A 26,919-nucleotide genomic window follows, 5' to 3' on the forward strand; every position below is an offset into this window, starting at 1 on the left:
ACAGACGGTTGCTACGCACATGTAACCCAATACCACAGCTTCTGTAGCCAGGCCTCGAGAATATCCAAGATGGCGGCGGATGTTGTACGATGCCGGAAGACGAATCCTTTTGTTACCAAACTTCCTCGGATTATTTATGAAGTAAGTACATGTCTTATTAGTCTTACATATGACTGATTTTTCATTTAACATTTCAAAACCACAAAAACCAATGGCATATGTAGTATAGTTTTGTGTCAAAAACTGAAGTTTCAAAACTAAATGAAGTCTACGTGTAGTCATTAAAGATTGAGTCTTATCTTAATAGCTCCACATCAAGGCTGATTTACTGTCTACATAACATGTTTGTACACCTCAGCAAACGAACATGCATCTGTTGTCCAGACCACGCCATTTCGTAAACAGTGTTAAATAACCTCGGGCCTAATGATTTAATACATGTACGCTACGTCTTCAACCGAGACAATGGACCGTCTGTCATCTGTAAAGAGTCTGTACTAGGTATACACAAAATAAACACATACGTTTTGACCTATACCATATAAAACACTCGGCTATCATTGATAAATCGTTGCTGGAATGCATCATTAGAGGTTCACTGTTGTCACGAAGACTCGTTAGAGGTGTTCCGAGTGGACAGTATGTCTTAGGGTAGCCAGTAAAACTGTATTTACCTTCCTTTCGAAGGAAGTGTTAATTGCTAATTACTTCAATTAACAACTTTATTACTATTTACAAAATCACAACGGGAGCTAGATCCAATTCCAAACCCATGGTTCATAAACCATATGTACATGTACTGTATCATATTTACAATGTACATTGGGTCAGAACAAGTGAAGACTGGTGATCATGGTTCTATCGCAGATTAGTTTTATTTTTTTTATTTATACACTTGACGAGAAGTTAATGCTCTTATACAATTGATATATGACTGAAACAAACATTGTCAATATCCCATTGGGACTTTTTTTATTATTATTTAGCGTTTTTTTTTCAAAACATGGATTTTATAACGTTAGACCAATCTGTTACATAAGCAATTTGTTAATCTCTTGATTTTCAAAAATGTATAGCCCTGTGGACATAAACAGTATATGGCATGCTATCTTATCTCATTTGGGAGTATTTCTGACAAGGTAGAGAGACAAAATTAAAGAGACCCGCCTCGATTACGATTTCAGCAATTCGATCAATTTCACGATGGATATTCAAGAATTTTGGAACTGAAAGACAAAAACACAATAACGTAATTTGAAGTTAGGCTTTTACTAAGTTCAGTACGGTACTTGTCATGGTCACAATGTGTGTTCAAACAACGGATCTGGTAGCATGAAGTTAATACCTATCCTGGTCCGCCATCTTGAAAATCGACTGTGATAACACGGAAAAGGTTTGCAGACAAATTGAATAGCATGCGTTAGCGTGTCATGATTTTTTGTCTGCAATTATGTCCCTGTTATAGGACCATAATACGGAACGGAATGCTGTCTAAGGCTTATATTTTACATTTTTCATGTGTTTAACTTTCGTATTTTTCGTATTTCAACTGCCCATGGAATTTCGTCTCGTGACTTTCCATGCAAAACTTTGTAGAGCGTGGAAAAAGTCCCAAAGACACTGATATCATTTCTTAAATTTAATCAATCAATATTTGCAATTAACATTTAATGTTATTTGCTGTCATATCAAAATGAATTTTTGGCCGAGCTTATTTTTCTTAACAAGATACTTGTTGTCTTGGAAGGGGACAAGTACCGAGTCGGTATTTTGCTTATTAAGTCATACGCCCGTGTTATATATTATGGTCTTATAGCACGGAACTGGCCTTGGAAGTGTTATATAATGACAATGTAGAGCAAATGTGAATATATAGATGAAATACGGAACGTGTACGTGTTAAGACTTTGAACCAATTCCTAAGACTTATGTATACGTATCTCATTTAACACACACTCCTCTGGATGTTTTATGTGGATACAGAGGTAAACCTTGCCTACATCCATCAAATTAAACATTTTCTTAAACAAGTTATGTTTTGTTTCATTTTAACCACATGCGCCGCCGTGGGCTACATGCATATGACGTCACGTCCCCCTAGGCCGCATGTCATCAATCACCTGTGCATAAAAAGTCGTCATTATGGGAGGCGCGCTGACATTGTCGCCGATAATACATTTACCGCTGATTGAGAGAGAATAATTCTCTACTCAAAAAGATGCATGTCTGTAGCGATCTTTATAAATAATGATAAATTTTATTTACATGTCGCACATTTTACATCATATACAGTGTATACATTTTCCTAAAACAATATATGATACAACATAAAACAAATATCCAGCCAGTACCTGACTCACGAAATTAAGACATATAAGCAAATTATATAATGTAAAAAAAACGGTATGTTTATGTGCGTTTCAAAATAGATAGTTGTACATATATTGATTTTTGAGTTTTATTTTCCATTTGCATACAAATGCATTTTTTTCTTAAACGATATTACATTTTTTTTTCGTGTGAATATATAAAATAACACACACACAAAAATAAAAAGATAATTAAGGATTAACATCAATTATTTTTTTCTGTTATACAGTCATAACATAAAAAACTGGAGTGTACTCTAAATAAACCGCGAAGCGGTTTATGAAGAGAGTACACTCCAGTTTTTTATGTTATGACTGTATAACAGAAAAAAATAATTAATGTTAATTCTTATAATTTAATTTCGTCTTATACACACCAAGATATTTCACTTTCTTTGGCGAACTCTTTTCTGTGATAAATTATTACGCAACGTCATTAGCCAATCAATAATGACGTTACATTTTGCAACGTCAAAAATTTTGTTATGGAGGTATAACAAAATTATTTCAGCCAATGAAAATGCGTGTTTCATAAAAAATTAAATTATATAAATAAAAGGGAAAAAATAATCAAATAACCTTCCACATAAATGAGAGGCATACTAATTTACCTGAGCTAAAAACAAAAACGTTACGTTAAATTGCCGCGGATGTCGTCCCCACGACATGGTTTACGATACATTAATTTGTAAGTGATTTCAGTCTGTCATGCATGGCTAACTCTATCTTCATTATATCACGGTTCTTGATTATTTCAAATAAACACGTGTGTACAATAATTGATATTTTGAGAATACCGTGAAAGCTTAAATGATGATATCTAAAATATATGACACTTCAAAGTCAAGAAAAAATGTATATTTATATAATCAGCATAGTTTTCCCTACCAGAAAAGCGAACATAACGGTGTCTGAAATATATAACTTTATATGTAACGGAAGTCCAAGTCTGCACTAAAGTTTAATCTGGAGCACACGTCATGTGATATGTTTCTATATATTCCTTTTTCATAACCAGTTGAATCCCCATACAATATATTGATAAATAATAACTATGATGTAAAATGTAAAAAAAAAAAAAAAAATACACCGCCTTCACTTAATAACTCCCACGATAAAATGACAACGTGTTCCGATTTCCACTACGAGCACGGAAAGTAAGTTGAGTTCCTTTACACATATTAATACTTATATCCATACATAGGTATACCAGTAACTGTCATTCGCCGTTTGATTGACAGGGTCTCGTGTGGCGCGCGAAAGAATATATTATGTACTTTATATATGCGATGCTTTTTTCGGCAGTGACAAAATGTCTTTATGTGCGACTATGGTGAGTCATATTGGCCATATTTACAGCGAGATGTTCTATTATAATTGTAACACCTTACACAGGTGACAGTGCATCTATTAGTGTCAAATTGTGGCATAATGGCATCTGCAAAAATCGGATAATATCGTAAATTTCCGTTATATGCCACATTTTATCGTAAATTTTAGAATATGATATGAAAGTTTCTGGCGAAAATGTTCTTTAACTTTCAAGTTAAATAAAATAAATAATTTATTTTCATTGGAAAATATTACAAATATTACCATTATTCTTCAAAAATATAGTGAGCTATCATAGATTGAATTGAACCAATCAAATAGCTCAATGAGCAATTGCTTTTTCTCGTGATTGTTGGTGCGACTGTGTCTCCGTACATAAATGCTAATCGACGATGTAGGCATACGGAAAGATGAAAACGTGCCGGCGAGTTTTTTGACACGAATACATGTTGTATTTAAACAGAGGGACACACACTCGTATTTACAATTCTGCGACAGGAGTTTTGGATAAGTCATTGAATCAGCATTCTGTAATTAAAATTCAGTTTCACGGGATTTATTTCGAGTGTGAAATATTCATCAGGACTGTGATGTAACTTGTGTACAGGTAAGTCATGTCCTTAGACAACACTTAAAGTCTGTATTCTCTGGCGCAGATTTTAGACGACATTGCCGTTAAATATTACATAGTATATCCTTGTAGAGCATTAACTTCTCGTTGTCTTATTATAATTATAATCAGACCAAACAAAAGACAGGCATTGTATTGTATTGTATTGTGTTGTATTGTGCTGTGCTGTGTTGAATTGTATTGTATTTGGTTGTATTGTATTGTGCTGTGTTGTGTTTTATTCTTTTGCATTGTTTGTATTGTATTATTTTGTTTTGTATTGTATTGTATTGTGCTGTGTTAATTACGTTTGTATTGTGTTGTATTGTATTGTATTGTATTGTATTGTATTAATTACGTTTGTATTGTGTTGTATTGTATTGTATTGTGTTTTGTTTTGTTGTTTTGTATTGCATTGCATTGTATTGCATTCCATTGTATTGTATTGTATTGTATGGTGTTGTATTGTATTGTATTGTAATTATTTGTCGAATTAATTATCCAGCAACTTTCGTCCAATCTGTTACATTGTACTCATAATTCACCATCTTATTCTGTCCATATATATTGATTTCATTTACAAAAAGTAATCTCGGTTCAAAGAAAATACTTTCTTTTGAGTTATAGTATAATGCTATTTAAGTTTATGACAGTTTGTCTGTCCGGTTATGTTTCACAGAATTCAAAGGGATTGGGCACATGTACATTCCCACGGAATGTGCACGGTCCATAGTTATGGTTCATATTATAATGGACCGTCCATGAATCGGGGATTGGTAGCAGATCACGTCGATTGATTAAACTTCAAATGGACTTTGTCTGAAATTTCACGAGATTTAGTCTGTGTTTCCTCTGGCCCCAACACCAGATGTAAGCTGTATTGGCGGACGCATGTACAGGACACACACGCGTTACTCCGTACATGTGTAATATTAACATAGATGATGTATTAGACGACAATTGTCTTTGTTATATCTGAATTAATCCAACATACCGATCTGACAGACCAGAAAGGTAAAACGCCTTTATTATAATCTATAGGTGGACCTTTGGTAAAGCCATTTACACCAGTCGCAGTATGTTGGTAGGTACCTTGGAGTTTTCCCCAGCCCAGTCATCCCAAATAAAACAATTATCACAAAAAAAAATCAAGTTTATTAACATCGAGGTTTTCGGCTTATCAGTTACTCATAATATTGACAATACCAAATAAAAAAAGAACACCAAAAAAACAATACACTCCGAGAGCAAAACTAATGAAGTTAATGAAGTGCTTACATTAGTCGCTTTGATTTATATTTGGCCAAATTCTTTTGTTAGCTCACCTGGTCCGAGCTTATGCCATACCGTGGCGTCCGTCGTCCGTCGTCTGTCGTCCGTCCGTCCGTCAACAATTGACCTCTTCTTCATAACCACTGATCAGAATTTGACCAAATTTGGTCAGAAGCATCCCTATGGGTAGGGGACTCAAAATTGTACAAATGATGGGGCTGACCCCCCAGGGGCCTGAGGGGCGGGGCCAAAAGGGGTCAATTTGGCTACATTGATATAAACGACTTCTTCTCTGAAACCGAGCAAAGGATATTGCTCCTATTTGTCTGGAAGTATCACTATGGGGTGAGGATTCAAAATTGTACAAATGGTGGTGCTGACTCCCAGGGGCCTGAAGGGCGGGGCCAAAAGGGGTCAATTTGGCTATATTGATATAAACGACTTCTTCTCTGAAACCGAGCAAAGGATATTGCTCCTATTTGTCTGGAAGCATCACTATGGAGTGGGGACTCAAAATTGTACAAATGGTGGTGCTGACCCCCTAGGGGCCTGAGGGGCGAGGCAAAAATGGGTCAATATAGCTATATTGATATTAACGACTTCTTCTCTGGAACCGAGCAATGGATATCACTCATATTTGCCTGGTAGCATCACTTTGGGGTGGGGATTCAAAATTGTACAAATGATGGGACTGACCCCCTAGGGGCCTGAGGGGCGGGGCCAAAATGGGTCAATATAGCTATATTGATTATACTGACTTCTTCTCTGAAACCGAGCAATGGATATCGCTCATATTTGCCTGGTAGCATAACTTTGGGGTGGGGATTCAAAATTGTACAAATGATGGGGCTGACCCCCAGGGGCCGGAAGGGCGGGGCCAAATGTGGTCATTTGGGCTATATTTATAAAAACAACTTCTTCTCTGAAACCGAACAAACGATATTGCTCATATTTGCCTGGTAGCAACACTATGGGGTGGGGATTCAAAATTGTACAAATGATGGGGCTGACCCCCAGGGGCCGGAAGGGCGGGGCCAAATGTGGTCATTTGGGCTATATTTATAAAAACAACTTCTTCTCTGAAACCGAACAAACGATATTGCTCATATTTGCCTGGTAGCAACGCTATGGGGTGGGGATTCAAAATTGTACAAATGGTGTGGCTGACCCCCGGGGGGCCTGAGGGGCGGGGCCAAGAGGGGTCAATTTGGCTAAATTGATATGAACAACTTCTCATCTGAAACTAAGCAATGTATATTGCTCAATTTTGACTGTGAGAATCCCTTTGGGGTAGGGTTTCAAAATTGTACAAATGGTGGGGTCTACCTCCCTGGGGGCTGTGGGGCGGGACCAAAAGGGGTCAATTCGGCTAAATTGATATAAACAACTTCTTTTCTGAAACTAAGCAATGGATATCACTCATATTTGCCTGGTAGCAACCCCCTAGAGTAGGGATTCAAAATTGTACAAATGACAGGACTGACCCCCAAGGGGCCGGAGGGACGGCGTCAAAAGGGGTCAATTTGGCTGTATTGATATGAGCGACTTCTTCTCTGAAACCGAGCAAAGGATATTGCTCCTATTTGCCTGGAAGCAATCACTATGGGGTGGGGATTCAAAGTTGTACAAATGATGGGACTGACCCCCTAGGGGCCTGAGGGGCGGGGCCAAAATGGGTCAATATAGCTATATTGATGATACTGACTTCTTCTCTGAAACCGAGCAATGGATATTGCTCCTATTTGCCTGGAAGCAATCACTATGGGGTGGGGATTCAAAGTTGTACAAATGGTGGTTCTGACCCCCTAGGGGCCTGAGAGGCGAGGCAAAAATGGGTCAATATAGCTATATTGATATTAACGACTTCTCTGAAACTAAGCAATGGATATCACTCATATTTGCCTGGTAGCAACCCCCTAGGGTAGGGATTCAAAATTGTACAAATGACAGGGCTGACCCCAGGGGACCTAAGAGGCGGGGCCAAAAGGGGTTATTTTGGCAGAATTGATATAAACAACTTTTTCTCTGAAAATAAGCAATGGATATCTTTAATATGTGACTGGTAGCATTCACTTTGGTTAAGGATTCAAAATTGTACAAATGATGGGGCCGACCCCCTGGAGGCTGAGGGGCTGGGCCAAAAGGGGTCAATTTGGCTAAATTGATATGAACAACTTCTCTGAAACAGCTCATATTTGACTATTAGCATCCTATTGGGGTAGGGATTCAAAATTGTATAAAGGAAGGAGCTGACCCCCAGGGGGCAGAGGGCAGGGTCAAAAGGGGCCAATTGGTCTAAACAAGATCTTCTCTGAAACTAAGCAATGGATATCACTCACATTTGTGTGGTAGCATCCCTATGGGGTCGCGCCAAAAGTCAATTTCATTTCATGGATTAATGTACCTTTTGGCATTTTTAGTATTTAAATAAAACCAATGTACATGTACCCATATAAAATGCTTATGATATATATTGACATAGCAATACCAGCGACAAATATGCTTAAGCATCATCTTGTTTCATATCTCATGAAACCAGGTGAGCGATACAGGCCCTCTGGGCCTCTTGTATTTTTCTGCTAAATAATTGTTTCAAAAAATGATAATTTCTCAAAAGGCTATCAGAAGTATATCAGAGTAACATTGGTATATAAGATAAGGAAACTTTTAACTTGCAACTTCTAATTTTAAACATATGAATTATTAAAAATCTGTACGCGAAACGGTTCTCAATATATTTCGGCAATCGTTCGTAACCATCCATTCATAAAAGACACCACTAGCAATCATTGCTTACAGCTAACTGATGGACATTTATGACCATTTTTTTTATCTATGCTATCTTTGATGTGATTTATATCTGTTCATATGTATCATCATATTCATCTTGTGATATAAAGACAAATAGGCTTTGTAATACAAATGATAAAACTCCACATCTTGTGTCATATTCTGACGAGAATTTCTAGGGCCTCTGTAATGGTCCGCTAGGCTTGGTCCTTGCGTGTATAATACACTGAATGTGATAGATGTTTGATGGGACAGAGGGACGTGCTCGGCTGTATACATTAAACAGAAGATACCATATAAGGAAAACAGAGCGGTTAATTGGGTGCACACTTATTTACACTACTTAGTACATGTATACATGTAAACAACATACAAATGACATTGATGTATCACATTGTTAAACATGGTCGTGTATTGAGAGCTCACGAGAGTATACGATGATAATTGTAAATGTGAAGTTTTGAACAGATATGATGGCTCTAACGAATCCTTGCCTTATTTTAACATGCGAACAAACTCTAGTATTGGTCACTTTCCAAATTGATAGATATCATCCAAATTTTGAAGTAAACAAAGCTTGTTAAAACTTGCAGTCAATTCCCTGCATCTTGGAAACTTGCTCATGTTATACCGATTTACAAGTAACTGAAAGCTTCCTGAAAATTACAGAACAATTTCGTTATTGAGTTGTTTCGGAAAGGTTTTTGAACGTATTGTATTTAAGCATGTGTATAATTACATTGTTGACCTTAACTTGATGTATAATTTGTAGTCTGGATTTCTTCCGAACCACTTTACTACCCATCAGCTATTAGAGGTTTATCATAAAATTTTAACAGCACTTGAAAACAAAGAACACATGGCGGTTATGTTTTGTGATTTTTTCTGAAGCTTTCGATTGTGTTATGCCACAGAGGATTGATTTTTAAACTGGAGAATATGGAATTAAGGAATTTTTTTTGATGTTTTTTTTTAACACTACCTCTCTGAAAGAAAACAATTAATTGTCATGAAAAAAATGTACTTCTTCTGAAAGAGATCTTGAAGCTGGAGTTCCTCAGGGTTCAGTTTTAGGACCACTGTTATTTCTTATTTATATATAAATGTTATTTCAGATACTTAACTGTCAGTTGCTCAATTATTTGCTGATGATACTGTATAAGCACATTCAACAGGAAATTTGGCAAAATTAGAGTAAGTTATAAATTTTGATTTGGAACAGCTAAAACTTTGGTCCGACAAATGGTTAATGGCTTTTAATCCACTTAAAACTGAATCATTATTAATCTCGTGTCTGACCCGACCTTATGAACCCGAAGTTAACTTTAACGGAACCCCGATCCCGATAGTCAGCTCTCACACGCACTTAGGAGTTAATATTAGTCAGGATGCTAAATGGAGTGTCCATATTAACACTATTGTACGTAAAACTAAATAGAGGTTACACAACGAGTGATTGTTGGATATGGAATTTATTTCACACGAGTAAGTTATTTTTTAAAAGTTACAAAAGACACGAGCTTTAGCGAGTGTTTTTTGCAACTTTTAAAAAATAACTTACTCGTGTAAAATAAATTCCATATCCAACAATTTCGAGTCGTGTGACCTGTTTCTACCACAATAATATCGGCTTGAATCAAAGGAAACGTGGCCAAGTATAATTTCGTGTAAAGTGTACCGGTGACGTCCGGGACCCGGTGATGTGACGTCATTACATTATTGATGACGTCAATAACAATTGCAGATTGGGTCAAAGTTCACCGTGTTAGCCAATCGAAATGCGTACAGAGTTTATACCACGTGTGGTATAAACAGATTGTTAATCAACGGCTGTAATGATTAACTGATGGTCTGAGAGTTGAATAACACAGGGTATTGTGGTAGAAATAGAGGTTACACAACGAGTGATTGTTGGATATGGAATTTATTTCACACGAGTAAATTATTTTTTTAAAGTTACAAAAGACACGAGCTTTAGCGAGTGTTTTTTGCAACTTTTAAAAAATAACTTACGAGTGTGAAATAAATTCCATATCCAACAATCTCGAGTCGTGTGACCTGTTTCTACCACAATAATATCGGCTTGAATCAAAGGGAAACGTGGCCAAGTATAATTTCGCGTATGCAAATAAAGTGTACCGGTGACGTCCGGGACCCGGTGATGTGACGTCATTAGATTATTGATGACGTCAATAACAATTGCAGCTTGGGTCAAAGTTCACCGTGTTAGCCAATCGAAATGCGTACAGAGTTTATACCACGTGTGGTATAAACAGATTGTTAATCAACAGCTGTAATGATTAACTGATGGTCTGAGAGTTGAATAACACGGGGTATTGTGGTAGAAGAAACATTTATCAACTCTTAGAAAACTTAGATATATTTTGAATAGAAACAATCTAGATAACTTATTTTTGGTTTACGTTCGGCCTCTTTTAGAATATGCATGTGAGGTTTGGGATAATTGCAACGAAGGGGGCACAGAAGCTATCGAAAGCATACGGTATGAAGCCACCAGAATTATTACAGGTTTGTCCATTTTTACAAGTTAAGTTAGTCTATATCAGGAATTGAACTGGCAATCCTTAAAAGAACGTAGAAATATCAGAAAACTCAGACGTAATTTTATAGCATTCAGTCGTGAAATTCACCAAACCATCGTGTGTCCCTTCTTCCTCCGAAAGCGTCTGATCTGTCTGCTTATAATCTCAGAAATAGAGATTAATATCAAATTCCTCATTATCGCCTGAGTCTTTCTGTGTCTTTTATAACTAAAACATGTAATTTATGGAATAACCTGCCGTTGGAAAAAAATGAAATAAGAACACTTTAAAACAGTTTAAAAGATCATTCAAACCTTCTGAATTACCCTCATATGAAAAGGGTTCTTAAAGTGTATGGCCAAAGGAGAGTGAACACTTTATATTGTGGTATTCGTAATAATGTTAGTAATCTTACTAATGATTTATTCCGTGTCAACATAACTGACAGTCCGTCCTGTCGATGTGGACATAGTATAGATGATGGAAAACATTGTTTTTTCATTGCCCATTATATAATGTACAAAGAAATACAATGCTTAGACATCTATCATGGTATAGAAATATTACATAAGGAAGCCGTATGTACTTTGATAATTCTATAGATATAAAATCAAACGAGGCTATTTGTAAACATGTTCAAAACTTTATTGTTGATAGCGAAATATTTATATAAGTGTACAATTCAATATACATGTTTAATATTCATAATGTCATCTGGGTGCCTGTTATCTTTACAATGTATTCTCATTTCCCACAAAGTATGTTTCTCTCTCTCTTCTCCTATCCTTCCCTTTTCCTTTTCTTTTCTGCTCTGTTTTAAATACTTTGATATGATTATCATATGCTGTTTATCATTAGGCCATTGCTAAGTTTTACATAGTATGTATAGTTGTATTGCGGAAAAGACATTGATAAGTTGTGATAACTTGCGTTCAATCCTTTCGAGCAAATTGTTAGCAATAAAGTTGATTTGAATTCAAAGACCCAGTCCGGACCTAGTGATTAGCGAGAGTATATTAAGCTCAAATATCATGAAACAATTCAGATTGGTAAGTATGCTTAGGGCTTCACTGTCACCTTCACCACGTAATTTTGAAAATTTGCATTATTATATCTAAATACATGTAGGATATAACACCCACTGACTTGACAATGAATTATTCATCTGCCGTTGTAATATACAATGTAGATAGTTTTGTATTGATACATGAGTGCAGGTGTTGCAATATGAAACAATCGACTGAACGAAATCACGGAATAGGTAAGAGTATATACAGTTATAGACTGGAGTTGCTCGAGGGGCTATGACAGCGCGTCATAACATACCTGTCAAACAACATGAATGAGGTCTCATATGAAAATTACGGGCATAATATATTAACGGAAATGACGTCATAGATGGGAACACCTTTTCGGTATTTGGTATGATGATATGCTAGGTAAGTGGTGTTTGATTTTAAAGATACGTCATATGGAGTTTATTGGAATACTTACTGTGTATTGATGGGGTTAAATAGATGTGCTCAGCAATATCAATTGATTTGGAAAACAATGAAACATCCCCTCTCAGGATATCGTCTGTGATATATGTTTCATAAGAGGACTGTATGTGTGATGAAGTTTTGGTTTTTGTATTCCAATATCTACATTGTATATTTCGTAAGTTGATACCCATCCTGAGGTTAACAATTGTGAATAAGTATCTACTGGAATAAATCAACAATGTAAGCCTTTAATCTATAATAAATATACATGTATGTCTTTTGTCAATTATATAGCTATGTAATCACTATAATCACTGACATTACTCTCTTTTTTAAGCCATCGACTTGTTAGTCAGATGAATGCTGTTTCCCACTTCAACGAGTGTGTAAATATATATTTGATTTTTTTTTTCATGAAATTTAGAAGAAAAAAAGTTGCATGGCGGTTCTTGATGACGTTTCCATTCAGTTTTCATAAAAATAGTAAAACATCCATGCTAACATCTGGATAGGCTGTTTATAGGGGGGTTCAGTTTAGAGGTCAGTTTAGGGGTTGTATCAAATGCTTGACCACTTGTACGGACTAGTTCGATATAACATTGTAGCTCATAAATCAAACCCACACAATAAGAAGGGGCTCCCGGCGTTATAAAGACGTCATCCATTGTTTTGTCGACCTACTATCTGGCTACATGTGGATGACAATGTTGATTGGAAATCTATCATCGTCATCGTTACATTCAGATTAAAAGGAAACAGAAATGTGTAAACATTGTGGTATATAAGCAATTGTTCGTAATTAGAGTTATACTTAGGGAATAATTTGTTTCTATTTGCGAAATATAAGCTTTGCTAAACAAGCTTAAACCTACCTTTCATCTGAACACTTTTATAAAAATCAAGTTTGTGATATAATTTTAAATTGTCATGGAATGCATATACAACATTGACACCAAGCCAGGCAGGCGGTCCCTCACCATAAATCTGTTTTGACAATTATGACAGGTTTCGATTATTTTGTGACCTGTTCTTAAATGGTTTTATGCCTTTAAGTATTAGGGAGAGTGTTTGATATCTCGATCCGTATTGGTTCACTATTAAAATACACTGTAGACATGAATCTGTATAGTATCAAATTATGTAGTGCAACCTATTGATAAGAATTAATATAACAAACTCGCTATTAGCAACCGTATAACTTAGTTTCACTAGAATGTTTACTTTTCGCGATAAAACAGCGACTGGAATGAATAGAGTGGCGGTAATATATTAAATCTCTGCCTGTATTACAGATTGTCAGACAGCTAGGACAATGAAGGGGTCACTCGCGTGATGGAACGTGGACAGGTGAGGAGCGGCGACGGTTAGTGCTGACCACGTGTGATGTTATGGTCGTCTTGACACCAACATTCTCCAATGAACTGTCATCTTACATCTGCTGCATCGCTTCAAACTGGAGGATAATATTTGTTCCCTGGTGTAAATGAACCATATTTGGTATGGTCAACGAATCGGTTTACTCATTAATCATTGTTTGATAGCACGTGGCATATTTATTGAAATTCCTTGTGATGTGAGACTGTCGTCTGATTGTCATAGAAGCAGTTCCTGTGATTTAGATTCTGGAATATTGTGAAAGTTTTTTTTTTATTATTTACCTATTGCGAGTTCATGATTAACTCACGTGAAGAATCATTGTCAACATGTTGTGAATACTATTCCAAACCGTTAGATATGGATTTACATTGACATGGATCTATAAACATATATGCACCTGTGATTCAAGGGTTCAAAGGTTAAGTGTTATTGGTACCGAGCTGTGCCCTCCAGCGCTTGTGACAATGCAATGTACCAATGGTTCATTCATCATATCACAGACAAGAAATGTGATCAATATCCGTAACCTTCTATTTGTTCTTCTCGTCCTCGTGACTGTTGAACTTGTGACATTTAACCCGACAAAATGTGCCATGATGGGGTCACTTCTCGGGTTATGTTCCGTCCAGAGACAGCGTGGTGATTCCTCCAAAGGCAGACAGATCAGCTGGATTTGGGCAAATACCAAACCGGAAGTGACGCTTCCTTTATGTCCTCTCATTCCTCCCACCATTGGTGAGTGTGAATATACTCTGTGACAAATTTCTATTCAAACATTGCTACATTGTCAAATTGGGTCTTCATATAAAAATATAATGGTATATGTCATGTACTTTGGTGCATGTTCTTTCACAAAGAAGTTCCATACCCTCTCATAGATTCTTCATGGCACCTTTAGAAACAATTTCCTATCTAACTTTAAAATTCATGCTGTTCTTATTCGTCATTCAATAACAATTCGTAATGTCATCTGCTATGCTTATGTTGCACATGGATAAGATATGTTCATGTTTTACCTATTGTTACACATTGACGCGCGAATTCATTGGTTAAACTGTGAACATGATTGTACTGTCAGACATTTATTGATTTAACATCTTTTGTTTAAAAAAAATCCGAGACGTCCTACATTCTAAGCACTAGTATGACTCTGAAAATACCAATATGTATCGCTATACAACGACAGTGAAGTCCAAATCCAGTCTTTTACAAAAGAAGGAGTTTTGTAATTTGAAGTGTCGGTGGCCCAAACCTGTTTACGTTTCAATGTTCGATTATTAACATATTTCAATGTGTTGTTCCTACAGTTGGAAAAGTTCCGGTGACCACAGCTGTCTACAGCTGGGAATCGTTAGAGGAAAAGTTTCATGACATTAAGAATGGTGGCCGGTACCGCCCTACTCACTGCACTGCACGTCACAGAGTGGCTATAGTGTTACCCTTTCGGGACCGAGAGATACACCTGAAAATCCTGCTCAATAATCTCCATCCATTCCTACAGAAACAACAGCTTGACTATGCAATATTTATTGTCGACCTGGTAAGTAATTATAGGGATATCTTCTATATCAACAGATAATCTATTTGTTCGTAATTTGCTTTGAAGTCATTTACGTTCCAATCAACTGGCGAATTCCTGCGTCAGAATTATGGACAAAAAGTGATGTCTTGCCAATATACCTGATACAGGACATTTCATTGAAATGACACCTAAATTCTGTCATATCAAAGTCGACACCGTAATAAAATACATCGTGTCAATATCAAAATTCAGCCTTAAAATGCACAATATTTAATTGTTAATTGAATTTGGCCATAAAAGACATTGTTGCATATTCCAATAATCCTTGTTATTAAGTATTGCTTTGAAATCAACATCATGAAATGTTCAACGAAATATCCCATCAACCAACCAGTGTTTTGGGGGACATATTGTGTCATTAACTAGTCCTATTTAGCCCATATAGTTTGCCCTATCATCCAGACAATGATTCTCGGGAGACCATTTGTCTCACAATCCAACGAGTATTTTAGGGGGACACCTTTGTAACACCATGCATATAGTCAGTGTTTTAAGGAAAATATTGCTCTAATATCACCAGTTGTTTATGGGGTCAAATTGGTCCGCTATACAGCCAACGTAGGGACATTGTCTTCCCAACATCCAATCAGTGATTTTGGGAACAATTTTCTCGCCAACGAGAAGGTATTTTAAGCCACGAAATGAGCATCTATATAACATTGCCACAGCCACATTTGTTGGGAAAGAATGTTATGTAACCATGAGATAGTTGAGACATTTTTTAAAAGTATTTGAGATACAGGTAAACTTATCACATAATGTAAACATGGAAATTTACGCGAGGGGGGATTAAGTCCTTTTTGATCCATGCATATTATTTTCGCGAAAATAACCACGTTTACAGAACACTATCTTAATGTTATGACAGATTGTCATCATTATGCATATGATTATTCGAATGTTTACCAACAATTGAATTAAAAAATATGATCTATTGTTAATTTCAGATGCCAGAAGTGACGTTTAACAGGGCCATGTTACTGAATATTGGCTTTACAGAAGCCCTGAAACTGTATGACTACCAGTGTTTTATTTTTCATGACGTGGACCTCATACCCGAAATGGGCCATAACATGTACAGTTGTCCTGAGAATCCGCGTCACATGTCGGTTGCCATAGATACAATGCATTATAGGTAAGTCTCATTTTAAATGAGTTATTACCACTGCACCTTAACTACATAAATATTTTTTACTTTTTTGCTTTTGCTGTTCTCAAGGTGGAATACAACCTTAATATAAGTGGCAATAAGGAGATAGTTGGGTTATCCTGATAATGTCCATGAACAATTTTTTTTCTGCTTTAAATCTTTTGCAAACAGCAACAGAATTTGAAGCAGAAAAAAAATCTTTAGATGACGACTCTATAATAACTATTTTGAGCCCAAATTGTATATCACGGCCATTAGTGTCTTCTGTATTCTACACAGGAACGTCGTCATATCTTGCTAGTTGCTCAGTAGTATCGTGCCGTTTTGGTACAGAAACATATTTCTATTTACATGTTCATACAAACTGTTATGAATACAGTGTATAACTGAATTCATTATGTATCCCCAGAATTGAGAGTTTATTTAAGCATTGATGTCATTTTTTTAGTTTCATCGGGGTATGAAACAAATTTTGTTTGCAAACTGTATGAATCCGGGTAGCGGATTCTTACAGAAGTTTGCAAACAAAATAAGTTTCATACCCCGATGAAACTAAAAAATAATTGACATCAACGCTTATTATTAATTTTTGGAAATGATTTTCTAATTTAAAACATGTTTTATGTACAATTTTACTGGTTTTAGACGGGATTCTTTTTCTCAAACCAATACCCAACGTCAATAGAAGAATGAAAAGAATTTTTCGACCAATCACATTTGAGTATTTACCATGAAAACAAAGAAAATTAATTATAACGATAACGAAGGACGAATTTTCTGTGATTCGACACATCCACTGGACACTCTGTTGATATCCCTTACATATACTACGTCGACTATGATGCCGACATTATCAAGGGATTGATCAAAATACAGGAAGATCATAACTTAAGGATAAATCCATATATAGCTGTATAATAGCTTATGAGCTTCAAAGTAAACTTGAAGATCAAAATGCCCTCCTTCAACTCCAGTGTGATATTGGTGACTAGAATTTTCTCTTTTCACAGACTGCCATACAACAACATATTTGGAGGAGTAGTGGCAATGACCAAAGAGCAGTTTCAGCAGGTCAACGGATTCTCTAACAAATACTTTGGATGGGGAGGGGAAGACGATGACATGTTTAACAGGTATGTAATTGTGTATTGGCTGAAGTAACATTTCACATTGCATAGTACCATACCTTTGAAATACAGATACATATTTCAGCTTTTGACTTTGAAATGTTCCTTAAAAACTTGTTATGTTGTGGGGTTTTTGTCAGTTTTAAAATCTTTTTATTCATCCTTTTGTATATTATAAGTACATGAAATACATAGAAAAAAAACATCAATTATAGATACATTTTTACAGCAGCACAATATCATTTTTGAAAAGAGCATCAAGAATGACAATGATTTGGTATACATAATAGTAACATTTTAGAAAATACGTACATGTATATATATTGAAACAATGTTTAATGGCTAATCGAAATAAAGTATGTATTGAACAATTCAGATAAAGATGTACCATTGTTGAATTATATATAAGCTTACAGTATTAAGAGGTTGATAGGTGTACAAGTATAAACTAGTTATGTTAGAACTTTGGTAGAATGCTAAACAGAGCGAAAATATCCAAACAAAATCTAAATTGAAAATACAGTGCAACTGTCCAAAACCCATCCTCCTAAAAACCTTTTGATACCGAACTAAATAGTGATGTGTGGAATTGATCCTTCTTTATTATAGTGATAAAATATTTCCCAAAACCGATCCCTCCAAATTCCGAATACCGAACCGATTTCGCGTTCTCGTTGGTTAATATATATATATATATATATATATATATATACATAATACACAATATATTTATTATATCCATTAACAATTCATGGACGATAGTTCATCAAGTATTTATGTAATATCGTCCACCAGTTCCTATACACTGTATCCATATAATCATATTGGGACGAAGCGTCTATAAACACGCGTTTGCACGCGCGGAATATTTTCAAATATCTTGGCCGTCGGTCACATAATGTTCCATCATGCCTCCGCCTTCGGCCCACGCAAGCCGAAGGGTTCATGGTTGTTATTTCAACTACTACCAAAACTATTACTCTTACTGTGACTTATTGTATTTTCTAGTACTGTTTATATATCATTTGATTGTATTTGTATTCTCTGTGTTTTGATAAAGGGGCTGATTGCCTCGAAAATTTGACATGTTTCATTGTCCTCACTGTTAGAATTACTTCTTTGCCCCATATAATATATATATATATATATATAAATCCAGCGAACATCTGTTTGTTAGGATCCAATACCTATATTAGACCATACCGTCGTTATAACTTACTAGACCTTATATATATAGTACTTCTGTAAACGGCATTACCTGAGCGAAAATTACACGTTGTCCGGCCAAACGATCGTGGAATAAACACATGTGGCGATCGCTGTCGCAAGCAACCAAACTGACGTCAAAACTAAATGAAAACAGGGAAAAAGTAAACGCTCCGGACGTGATATATATCCAATGAATTATTGTTCGACCAAAATATTCATTAAAAATATTCATGTAAAGAAGGTATTCCGAATTCGTTCTCACGTCGTTTCATACAAAATCTTTCATGCTTTTTTATCACCGTTTGAGCAATTCATCTTAATTAAAATACAAAGGCAAACCCATTAGCAGACAGGTCGCTAGTTATGGCTATGCCCGTTAATCACACTTGTCTCATTTTGAATGTCAGTCGTCTTTCCGTTGTTATATATATATATATATATATAACATGTTTATATACATGTGTATGGATACGGCTATCCAGACTGTCGACATCACTTACATGTAATAAAACTGCAATTATCCTTAAATGTCAACAGGAGGACTAAAGTCTATGTAAGTTAATGGCATAACTTAAAGTGAAACCACACTGCAGAAAATTATAAAGAAGATTACTTAAGTTTGTTATCTTTAAAATAAATGCTAGCGAACTGTTTTTTGTTGATATTACTTTGATATTACTGAATTATGCAGGACGTTGCCTGACCGGTTGCATACCGGTAGTTAATCATTTGGATATATTTGTTATACTTTTCTTGCTCTCAGAATCAGATAATATCCCAAAGATCATAGTTCAAACTTCAAATCATTATGTTGTATACCTCTACAATATAAAGGTACCAAACAATACTTACCATTCCGTGTTAATATACAGTGTTATAGTTGTCACAAACAATACCTACCATTCCCTGTTAATATACAGTGTTATAGCTGTCACAAACAATACCTACCATTCCCTGTTAATATACAGTGTTATAGCTGTCACAAACAATACTTACCATTCCCTGTTAATATACAGTGTTATAGCTGTCACAAACAATACCTACCATTCCCTGTTAATATACAGTGTTATAGCTGTCACAAACAATACCTACCATTCCCTGTTAATATACAGTGTTATAGCTGTCACAAACAATACCTACCATTCCCTGTTAATATACAGTGTTATAGCTGTCACAAACGATACCTACCATTCCCTGTTAATATACAGTGTTATAGCTGTCACAAACAATACCTACCATTCCCTGTTAATATACAGTGTTATAGCTGTCACAATAAGCATAGTGGTACGATTTAACAGGAAGGATGGTTCATTGTTGCCTACGGCCTGGTATAATTTATTCGTCAGGTCTATGCTATCTCCGAGATAATTAAAGCTTTCAAATTAAAATTAAATCAATTGGAGAAAAGGTTATCAATGTGGTGTTGCTGTTTTAGGATGAGTTTTAGAGTCCATCTTGACTTCCACTTTTTGCCCTTAGCATTACCGAAGAGTTCCAGAAGGACGAGATTGTTATATATATTAATCATTTCTGTTCAGTTATATGACAAGGTTGATATTTAAAGGCTCTGCCCACAAACATAGATGGTCCTTTGTCCGTGTCACTGCAGGAAATACAAACTCCATAATATATTCTGACAGGTAATCCGGAATGATTTGATATGGTAATCGTTAATAATAACTAATCCGGAATAACTTTATATGGTAATCGTTAATTTATAGCGAGCTCTGGCAATAGAATCAAACTTTATTATAATATTATGACGTTAAAGATGTAAAAAAAAAAAACAGATCTCCCTACTCCAACAGATTTATGTATCATGTTATGTAATACATGACTATACACACATCAGTTTCATTTTCAGCAATGTAACATTAATTAGGGGTTTTATTGTGATAGTTTACTGGTATGAAAAGAAGTCTTAAGATTCTATGATTTTGTCACAAGTTTAAGGAACAGTAATATGAAGAAATGTTTCCTGACCTCACCAGCCCAGGCTGTCTCTTGAAAATGTCAGTATATGACGACATTCAAAAAAAAAGTCTATACCATGTAAGTTGTATATTAAAAGAGACTGTCTTCACAAAATTTTCGTCATAATTTCATGAACTCTCAAAATGTCGTACCCTGTTATTGAAGACTTCCATCCACCGTTCTCACAGCTTTGAAGCCCAAACCCGGAGACATATCTCCAGCCCTTACCGACACTTTTATAATATGAAGTGTATTTTATTTACAGGATACGACATAACAACATGTCAATAACACGATACCCTGGTGATGTCTCGCGTTATAAAATGCTGTCTCATAAAAAAGAACATGGAAATCCAGATAGGTACGTATTTCAGATGTTTTAATATTTTTATTTCACGAGTGCCATACAAAAAAATTCTTTTGTAGCTACGGAGTAAAATAGACTTCTTTAAATAGTTTTACATGCTTTCCATCTTGAAACACGCCTATCTTCATTAAATACATTTTAAAGAAGACATGAATGAGTGAAATAAGGATAAATTGTATTCAAAGAACACAGGCATGAGTCAAATCAGGATAAATTGTATTTAATGAAGACATGAGTGGGTCAAATCAGGATAAATTGTATTCAAAGAACACAGGCATGGGTCAAATCAGGATAAATTGTATTTAATGAAGACATGAGTGGGTCAAATCAGGATAAATTGTATTCAAAGAACACAGGCATGGGTCAAATCAGGATAAATTGTATTTAATGAAGACATGAGTGGGTCAAATCAGGATAAATTGTATTCAAAGAACACAGGCATGGGTCAAATCAGGATAAATTGTATTCAAAGAACACAGGTTTGGGTCAAATCAGGATAAATTGTATTTAATGAAGACATGAATGGGGCAAATCAGGATAAATTGTATTAAATGAAGACAGACGTGGTTCAGATCCAGGCTAGGTGGCATATAAATCTATATATAGATGTATCTCACTCGCTTCCGTAATCTTTTTTTTTTAATATATTTGATTTATTCGCTATACAGTACAATGACACAATATGCAGAAGTAATCATGTAAACATTAAAATTCACCAGAATAATTTAATTTCTTAAAACGAAGCAAAAAAATGTATGTTAATAGTAGAGCCAGATACGTAAATGCACAATAGTTCAAGACCATGAGCAGTAAATGAAAGCGTATATTTCAGACGCCAAACGGGTCATTTTTGTGTAAATACAGTACATTTTGCTTAAAAAAGTGATGATATTTGTACAACCCCAATCTCTTCAAGTCCATTTTAACACTGATGTTGACTATATAACAAAACGTGTGGGGATATACCTATTTAGAGTGTTCCTGGTGAATTTTGGTAATAATTAACTGTTAAAAATATGTATTTGTTTGTTTGGTCAAATCCGTTTTGAACAAATGCCATCATTTTTATCAAATGAAATAGATACAAAATAGGCTGCTTTAAACAGAAAGTGTCGTCAACACATTTAAACTTTTAAAACAAACTTGTACTTTTGAGTATAATATGGTAAATAGACTCCTGAACAAAAATTATTATTTAATCAGTTTTAGAGGCGTTTTTGACTTGCAAGGTAAAATTAGCTTTAATAATCAGTCGAAAACTCCTTTAGACGCATATATCAAATACTTATAATGAATTTAGTTTTACGTTGATCCTGACTCATTAATCGATAGTTTTTGCAAATATTGTAAAGTAATATACATGCAAATTATTTTGCAGATTTCATTTATTACAAGGCTCTAAAAAGAGATTGCAAAAAGACGGCTTAAACAGTCTTAAGTACTCGCGCGTGAAGCTTGAACTACGGAAGTTGTACACGTACCTGCTGGTGGACATCGACGAGGTGTACATCATGAGTAATGGACAATTCAACAGAAGTCACCAGCAGCAACACCAACATCAGTTACAGCAACAGTTCCAGGAACAAAATGTCGACCAGCAACATATAGCGCGAATACAACAAGATATACTAAAAATGCAGCAAAAAGAATCACAGATAGAACAACAAAAACAAAGGATAGAACAGCGGGAAAAACAAAAACAACAATTACAAATGCAAAATCAACAAAAACAGACAGACAAAACAAAAACGCAAGGTATGTCGCAAAACGGACAACAGGGCCAACAACAAGCGGACCAAATAAATGCTAACCTGTATCAAAACATACAGCAAAATCTTCTTCAAATCCAACCAAAACAAACAAATATACAAACCAAAGAATTATTTCAACCAGGTATACCAATCAATCAGCTAAAATCACAAGTACAGCAAAATTTGCAACCGAACAAACAAGAAAGTCAAAATCTTCAACAGAAGCAGCAAGCACAACAAAATCTACAGCAGAACCAGCAAGTACAGCCAAATCTACAACAGAAACAAGCACAGCAAAATTTTCAGCAGAACCAGCAGATACAACAACATTTACAACAGAACCAGCAAGCACAGCAAAATCTACAACAGAAACAACAAGCACAGCAAAATCATCAACAGAACCAGCAGTTACAACAGAACAAGCAAGCGCAGCACAATCTACAACAGAAGCAGCAAGTAAAGCAGATTCTACAGCAGAACCAACAAGTACAGCAAAATCTACAACAAAATCAGCAAGTAAAGCAAATTTTTCAACAGAACCAGCAAGTAAAGCAAAATTCACAGAACCAGCAAGTAGAACAAAATCATCAAAAGAACAAAATACACACAATGCAGCAACAAAATGTTATACAAAATACACAATCGCCAGGTCAGTCTGTACATAAAAATAATATGGGAGGTGTTATTAAATTGCCAAACTTGTTAAAACACCCAGATGTGCATATATGAGGAGACGAGCGGGTAATTTAGTCGTGTGCAAAGCAGTGTGTGGTCGATAAGTGATGTTTAAAAGCCGTGGTCGTGCTGTGCTGTGTATTTCCTTCTAGTTGGAAAACCAGCATATTGTTTTGTTCTGGCGATGAGTGCAAATGTGTAGGAGGGACCAACATCCATTTTGCTCTGGTGATGGGAGTTTTGGGATGTGACTTCTGGTGATGTGTCTTATGTCGGTGTGTATGGGGTGGGATAGGGGTAGGAGCGAGTAGTACACCGTGTACTTTAGCGATGTATGCTCTTGCGATGACGATGGTTGATTTGACGATGTATCTCTGACGATGACTATGTGTGACTTGGCGATGTATCTCTGGCAATGACTATGTGTGACTTGGCGATGTATCTATGGCGATGACGATGTGTGACTTGGCGATGTATCTCTGGCGATGTGAGACTTGGCGATGTATCTCTGGCGATGACGATGTGTGACTTGGCGATGCATCTATGGCGATGACGATGTGTGACTTGGCGATACATGGTCTGGCGATGACGATGTGTGACTTGGCGATGACGATGTGTGACTTGGCGATGCATGGTTTGGCGAGAAGTGCTTTGGTGACGCGTTGTCCAACAATAAGTGCTTCGGTAATGCGTTGTATGGTGATGCGTTGTTGGCAGAGTGTATTTGCGACGGAGACGTGTATGATATTGTTCATGTCATTGTCGCTCCTTTAGTGTGAGATTATTATTCCAATAATGTAGACATATAAAGTATGACATAGCAAAACTTTATGAAAGGGTAAAGCTGTAATTTGTTGCAGGAACAAAACTGTAAGTCTGTAAATTTATGTGTAACTGTTGTCAAATTAAAATGACACATTGCCGAGATTTAAATGACACATTGCCGATATTTCGACTACTCAAGTATATCAAAACAATGGCACAGCTCATATGGCTTTTGCAAACGTGTGAATGTGTTTCGAATGACGTATGGAATTCGCACGAGAACATTGGCAATTTTATCTGTGATAAATGTGTGTATGATAATAAGATACTTGTTAAATGTTGATCATTCTTTTTACTCGCAAATAACAGTCATGAGTGATGCCTTAAAACATCAATAAATTATTCCAATACAGTCAGTTGGTATCTTTATGTATTATCTTTGCCATTCCTTTTCGCATTTAACACAACTAGGCCCCAGTGTCATCCACTTTCTTTGACTTAAGAAAAGATTTCCTTATGAAAACATTATAAAATTTAGTTTAACGCGGTGTTTTCCCTTAAAGGGGCATTGCTTCGTTTGAATAAAGTTTAGGTCGTCAAAATTAAACTTACCGATAAAGATGTATTTTCCAAGTAGTAAAAGTTTTAATATTTACATTATTACGGCAGCTACTCTTAAGATGAACCAAAGTTCTTCAAGTATTAAGTCCTGAAAATTCGTAATTTGACTCGAAGTATCACTAATTACCGCAATGACATGCGGTATTTGTATACGATACGCATTTCCCTGTACATTTCGGTGTTTATTTCATAACATGAAATCACAAACACTCATATATAATCGTTCGGACATAGATTTCATCAATATAAATTGTGCATGTTTCTGATGTCCGAATGAGAGAATGCCCCTTTAACTCCATCGTCCTTTAAAAGCCATAGCTGCTTCTAGATAGGAGGTAAAACAATTTAGATATGAAACTCCTAAACGCCGATAATACTGCTTTCATATAGAAACTTTTAACATAAGAAACTTCCTTCATTTATGGAACAGTGATGGAAAGTTGGGCTAGATTGTCTAACGACACAAAAAGAAACTTTAGTTCCTACAGGGAATTTACTCTGAATGTGGAAAGACTAACTTGGTTGGTTGTGACTGGCTGATACTCCAATTCACTAAAATAGCACATTGGCATATCTTTCCAACAAACTATTATGTTCCGTCTGTCGCATCAACGTTTGAGGGGGAATGGTTTAACTCGCTTGGCAGTGAGTGGAACGTTGATGGTTGCTTTAAAATCAGAGGCAGAGCAGACAAACAAGTTCATCCTTCATCAGTTTTATTCTTCACCGGAAGTAACAACAATAACTATAACGTATGTACAGAAGAATCCGGAATCCGGTAGGGAGTTCCGGAATTACTAACATATATATACTGTATTGAAAATTACAGTAAATTTGACTCTGCATGACCAGTATTATTATGTGTATACACAACATCCCCCCCCACGCCAAATAAAAAAATGGGAGTATTCCTTTTTTTTTTTTTTTTTTTAAAAACACTGGTCAAGCAGAGGCTAATAATATATTTTAGTAAACTATGCATATGAAATTGTCAATATCAATGCCAAAATAATGACTACATTTGATCTCATCAATCGAACAATTATAACTTGCAATTATAAATTCATCATCTGTCATGTGAAAGTAGTACAAGGCTTGGTAAACCAACATTGAAATAAGCATATCTTCAAAACACAGATTGATACAGATTAATGCAACTAATGTCATTTAAATTCATCAGAGCATAAACCATATGAGAACAGATGCATATATCTATTACATAGAAATACAAGAAAATTGAGTAGTTTAAATGCAACCACATACACCTCTCATATAATCACCTGTGCACAAGGTACAAACACTCACAGATACAATTGTTAGCAAATAATCAAGTCAATTCATTATATCTCATTATGAACAGTTTGTAGAACCAATAATATGCAACCTGTCTGTGGCAATCCAATTATCAATATATTGTTGAAATAACACTTTGTTGGTATACGAATTAACACAATGTACTACCTATGAAAAAGCAAGGTAAGGAGTATTACAAATCAGCAGCAAATATCATCCACAATGTAAAACAGTAGCTAATATCATCCACAATTAAAAATAGTAGAAAATATCATTGGTGTAGATTAAGCATATTTGGTTAGTTAAGTATACTTGGTAATCTCAAAGAATCAGTCAATAAACTCATATCAACTCATTAAAGGCACATTCTATCTAGGTGCAGGCAAATTAAAGGGACACAAATATTTCATGTCAAGAAACTCTGTTAAAGTCAAACAATCAAAATTGAATGTTGGCAAAACATATACATGGGAGATAATTCTATAAGCATATCATGTGGCATTAATAGATGTGACAAGTTATCATAAAAAAATCAAAAATACACAACTGATAAACTATGCAGGTAACAATTATTTCTGTTGTCTCAAAAAATAATGCAACCGGAGATGTAACCCATGATTATTAACAA

The 26,919-nt window shown here is 35.5% G+C and overlaps 1 protein-coding gene across 2 annotated transcripts; it reads left to right on the forward strand.

Moving 5' to 3' along the window:
- The first annotated feature begins 21 nt into the window (after window positions 1–21).
- LOC117327226 (hybrid signal transduction histidine kinase L-like) lies at window positions 22–24,794 on the forward strand. 2 transcript variants are annotated; one of them, XM_033884108.1, is made up of 7 exons: window positions 22–141; window positions 13,693–14,512; window positions 15,085–15,317; window positions 16,307–16,494; window positions 17,520–17,642; window positions 21,085–21,180; window positions 22,565–24,794. In XM_033884108.1, the coding sequence occupies exons 2-7, from the start codon at window positions 14,242–14,244 to the stop codon at window positions 23,664–23,666; spliced, it is 2,013 nt and encodes a 670-aa protein (XP_033739999.1). In that variant the 5' UTR covers window positions 22–141; window positions 13,693–14,241; the 3' UTR covers window positions 23,667–24,794. The 2 variants fall into 2 exon arrangements, with proteins under 2 accessions (XP_033739999.1, XP_033739998.1); XM_033884107.1 differs by lacking the exon at window positions 22–141 and adding an exon at window positions 4,097–4,308.
- The last annotated feature ends 2,125 nt before the right edge of the window (window positions 24,795–26,919 follow it).

This window comes from Pecten maximus, chromosome 5, assembly GCF_902652985.1.
Source record: "Pecten maximus chromosome 5, xPecMax1.1, whole genome shotgun sequence".
NCBI lineage: Eukaryota > Metazoa > Mollusca > Bivalvia > Pectinida > Pectinidae > Pecten > Pecten maximus.

What these genes read in the sequence shown, in the direction of transcription:
- LOC117327226 (XM_033884108.1), top strand. Translation starts at nt 14,242, where the DNA reads ATGCAATGTACCAATGGTTCATTCATCATATCACAGACAAGAAATGTG. An exon ending in ATAGATACAATGCATTATAG is followed by an intron (nt 16,495 to 17,519) that starts GTAAGTCTCATT and finishes CTCTTTTCACAG; the next exon opens with ACTGCCATACAACAACATAT. An exon ending in GAACATGGAAATCCAGATAG is followed by an intron (nt 21,181 to 22,564) that starts GTACGTATTTCA and finishes ATTATTTTGCAG; the next exon opens with ATTTCATTTATTACAAGGCT.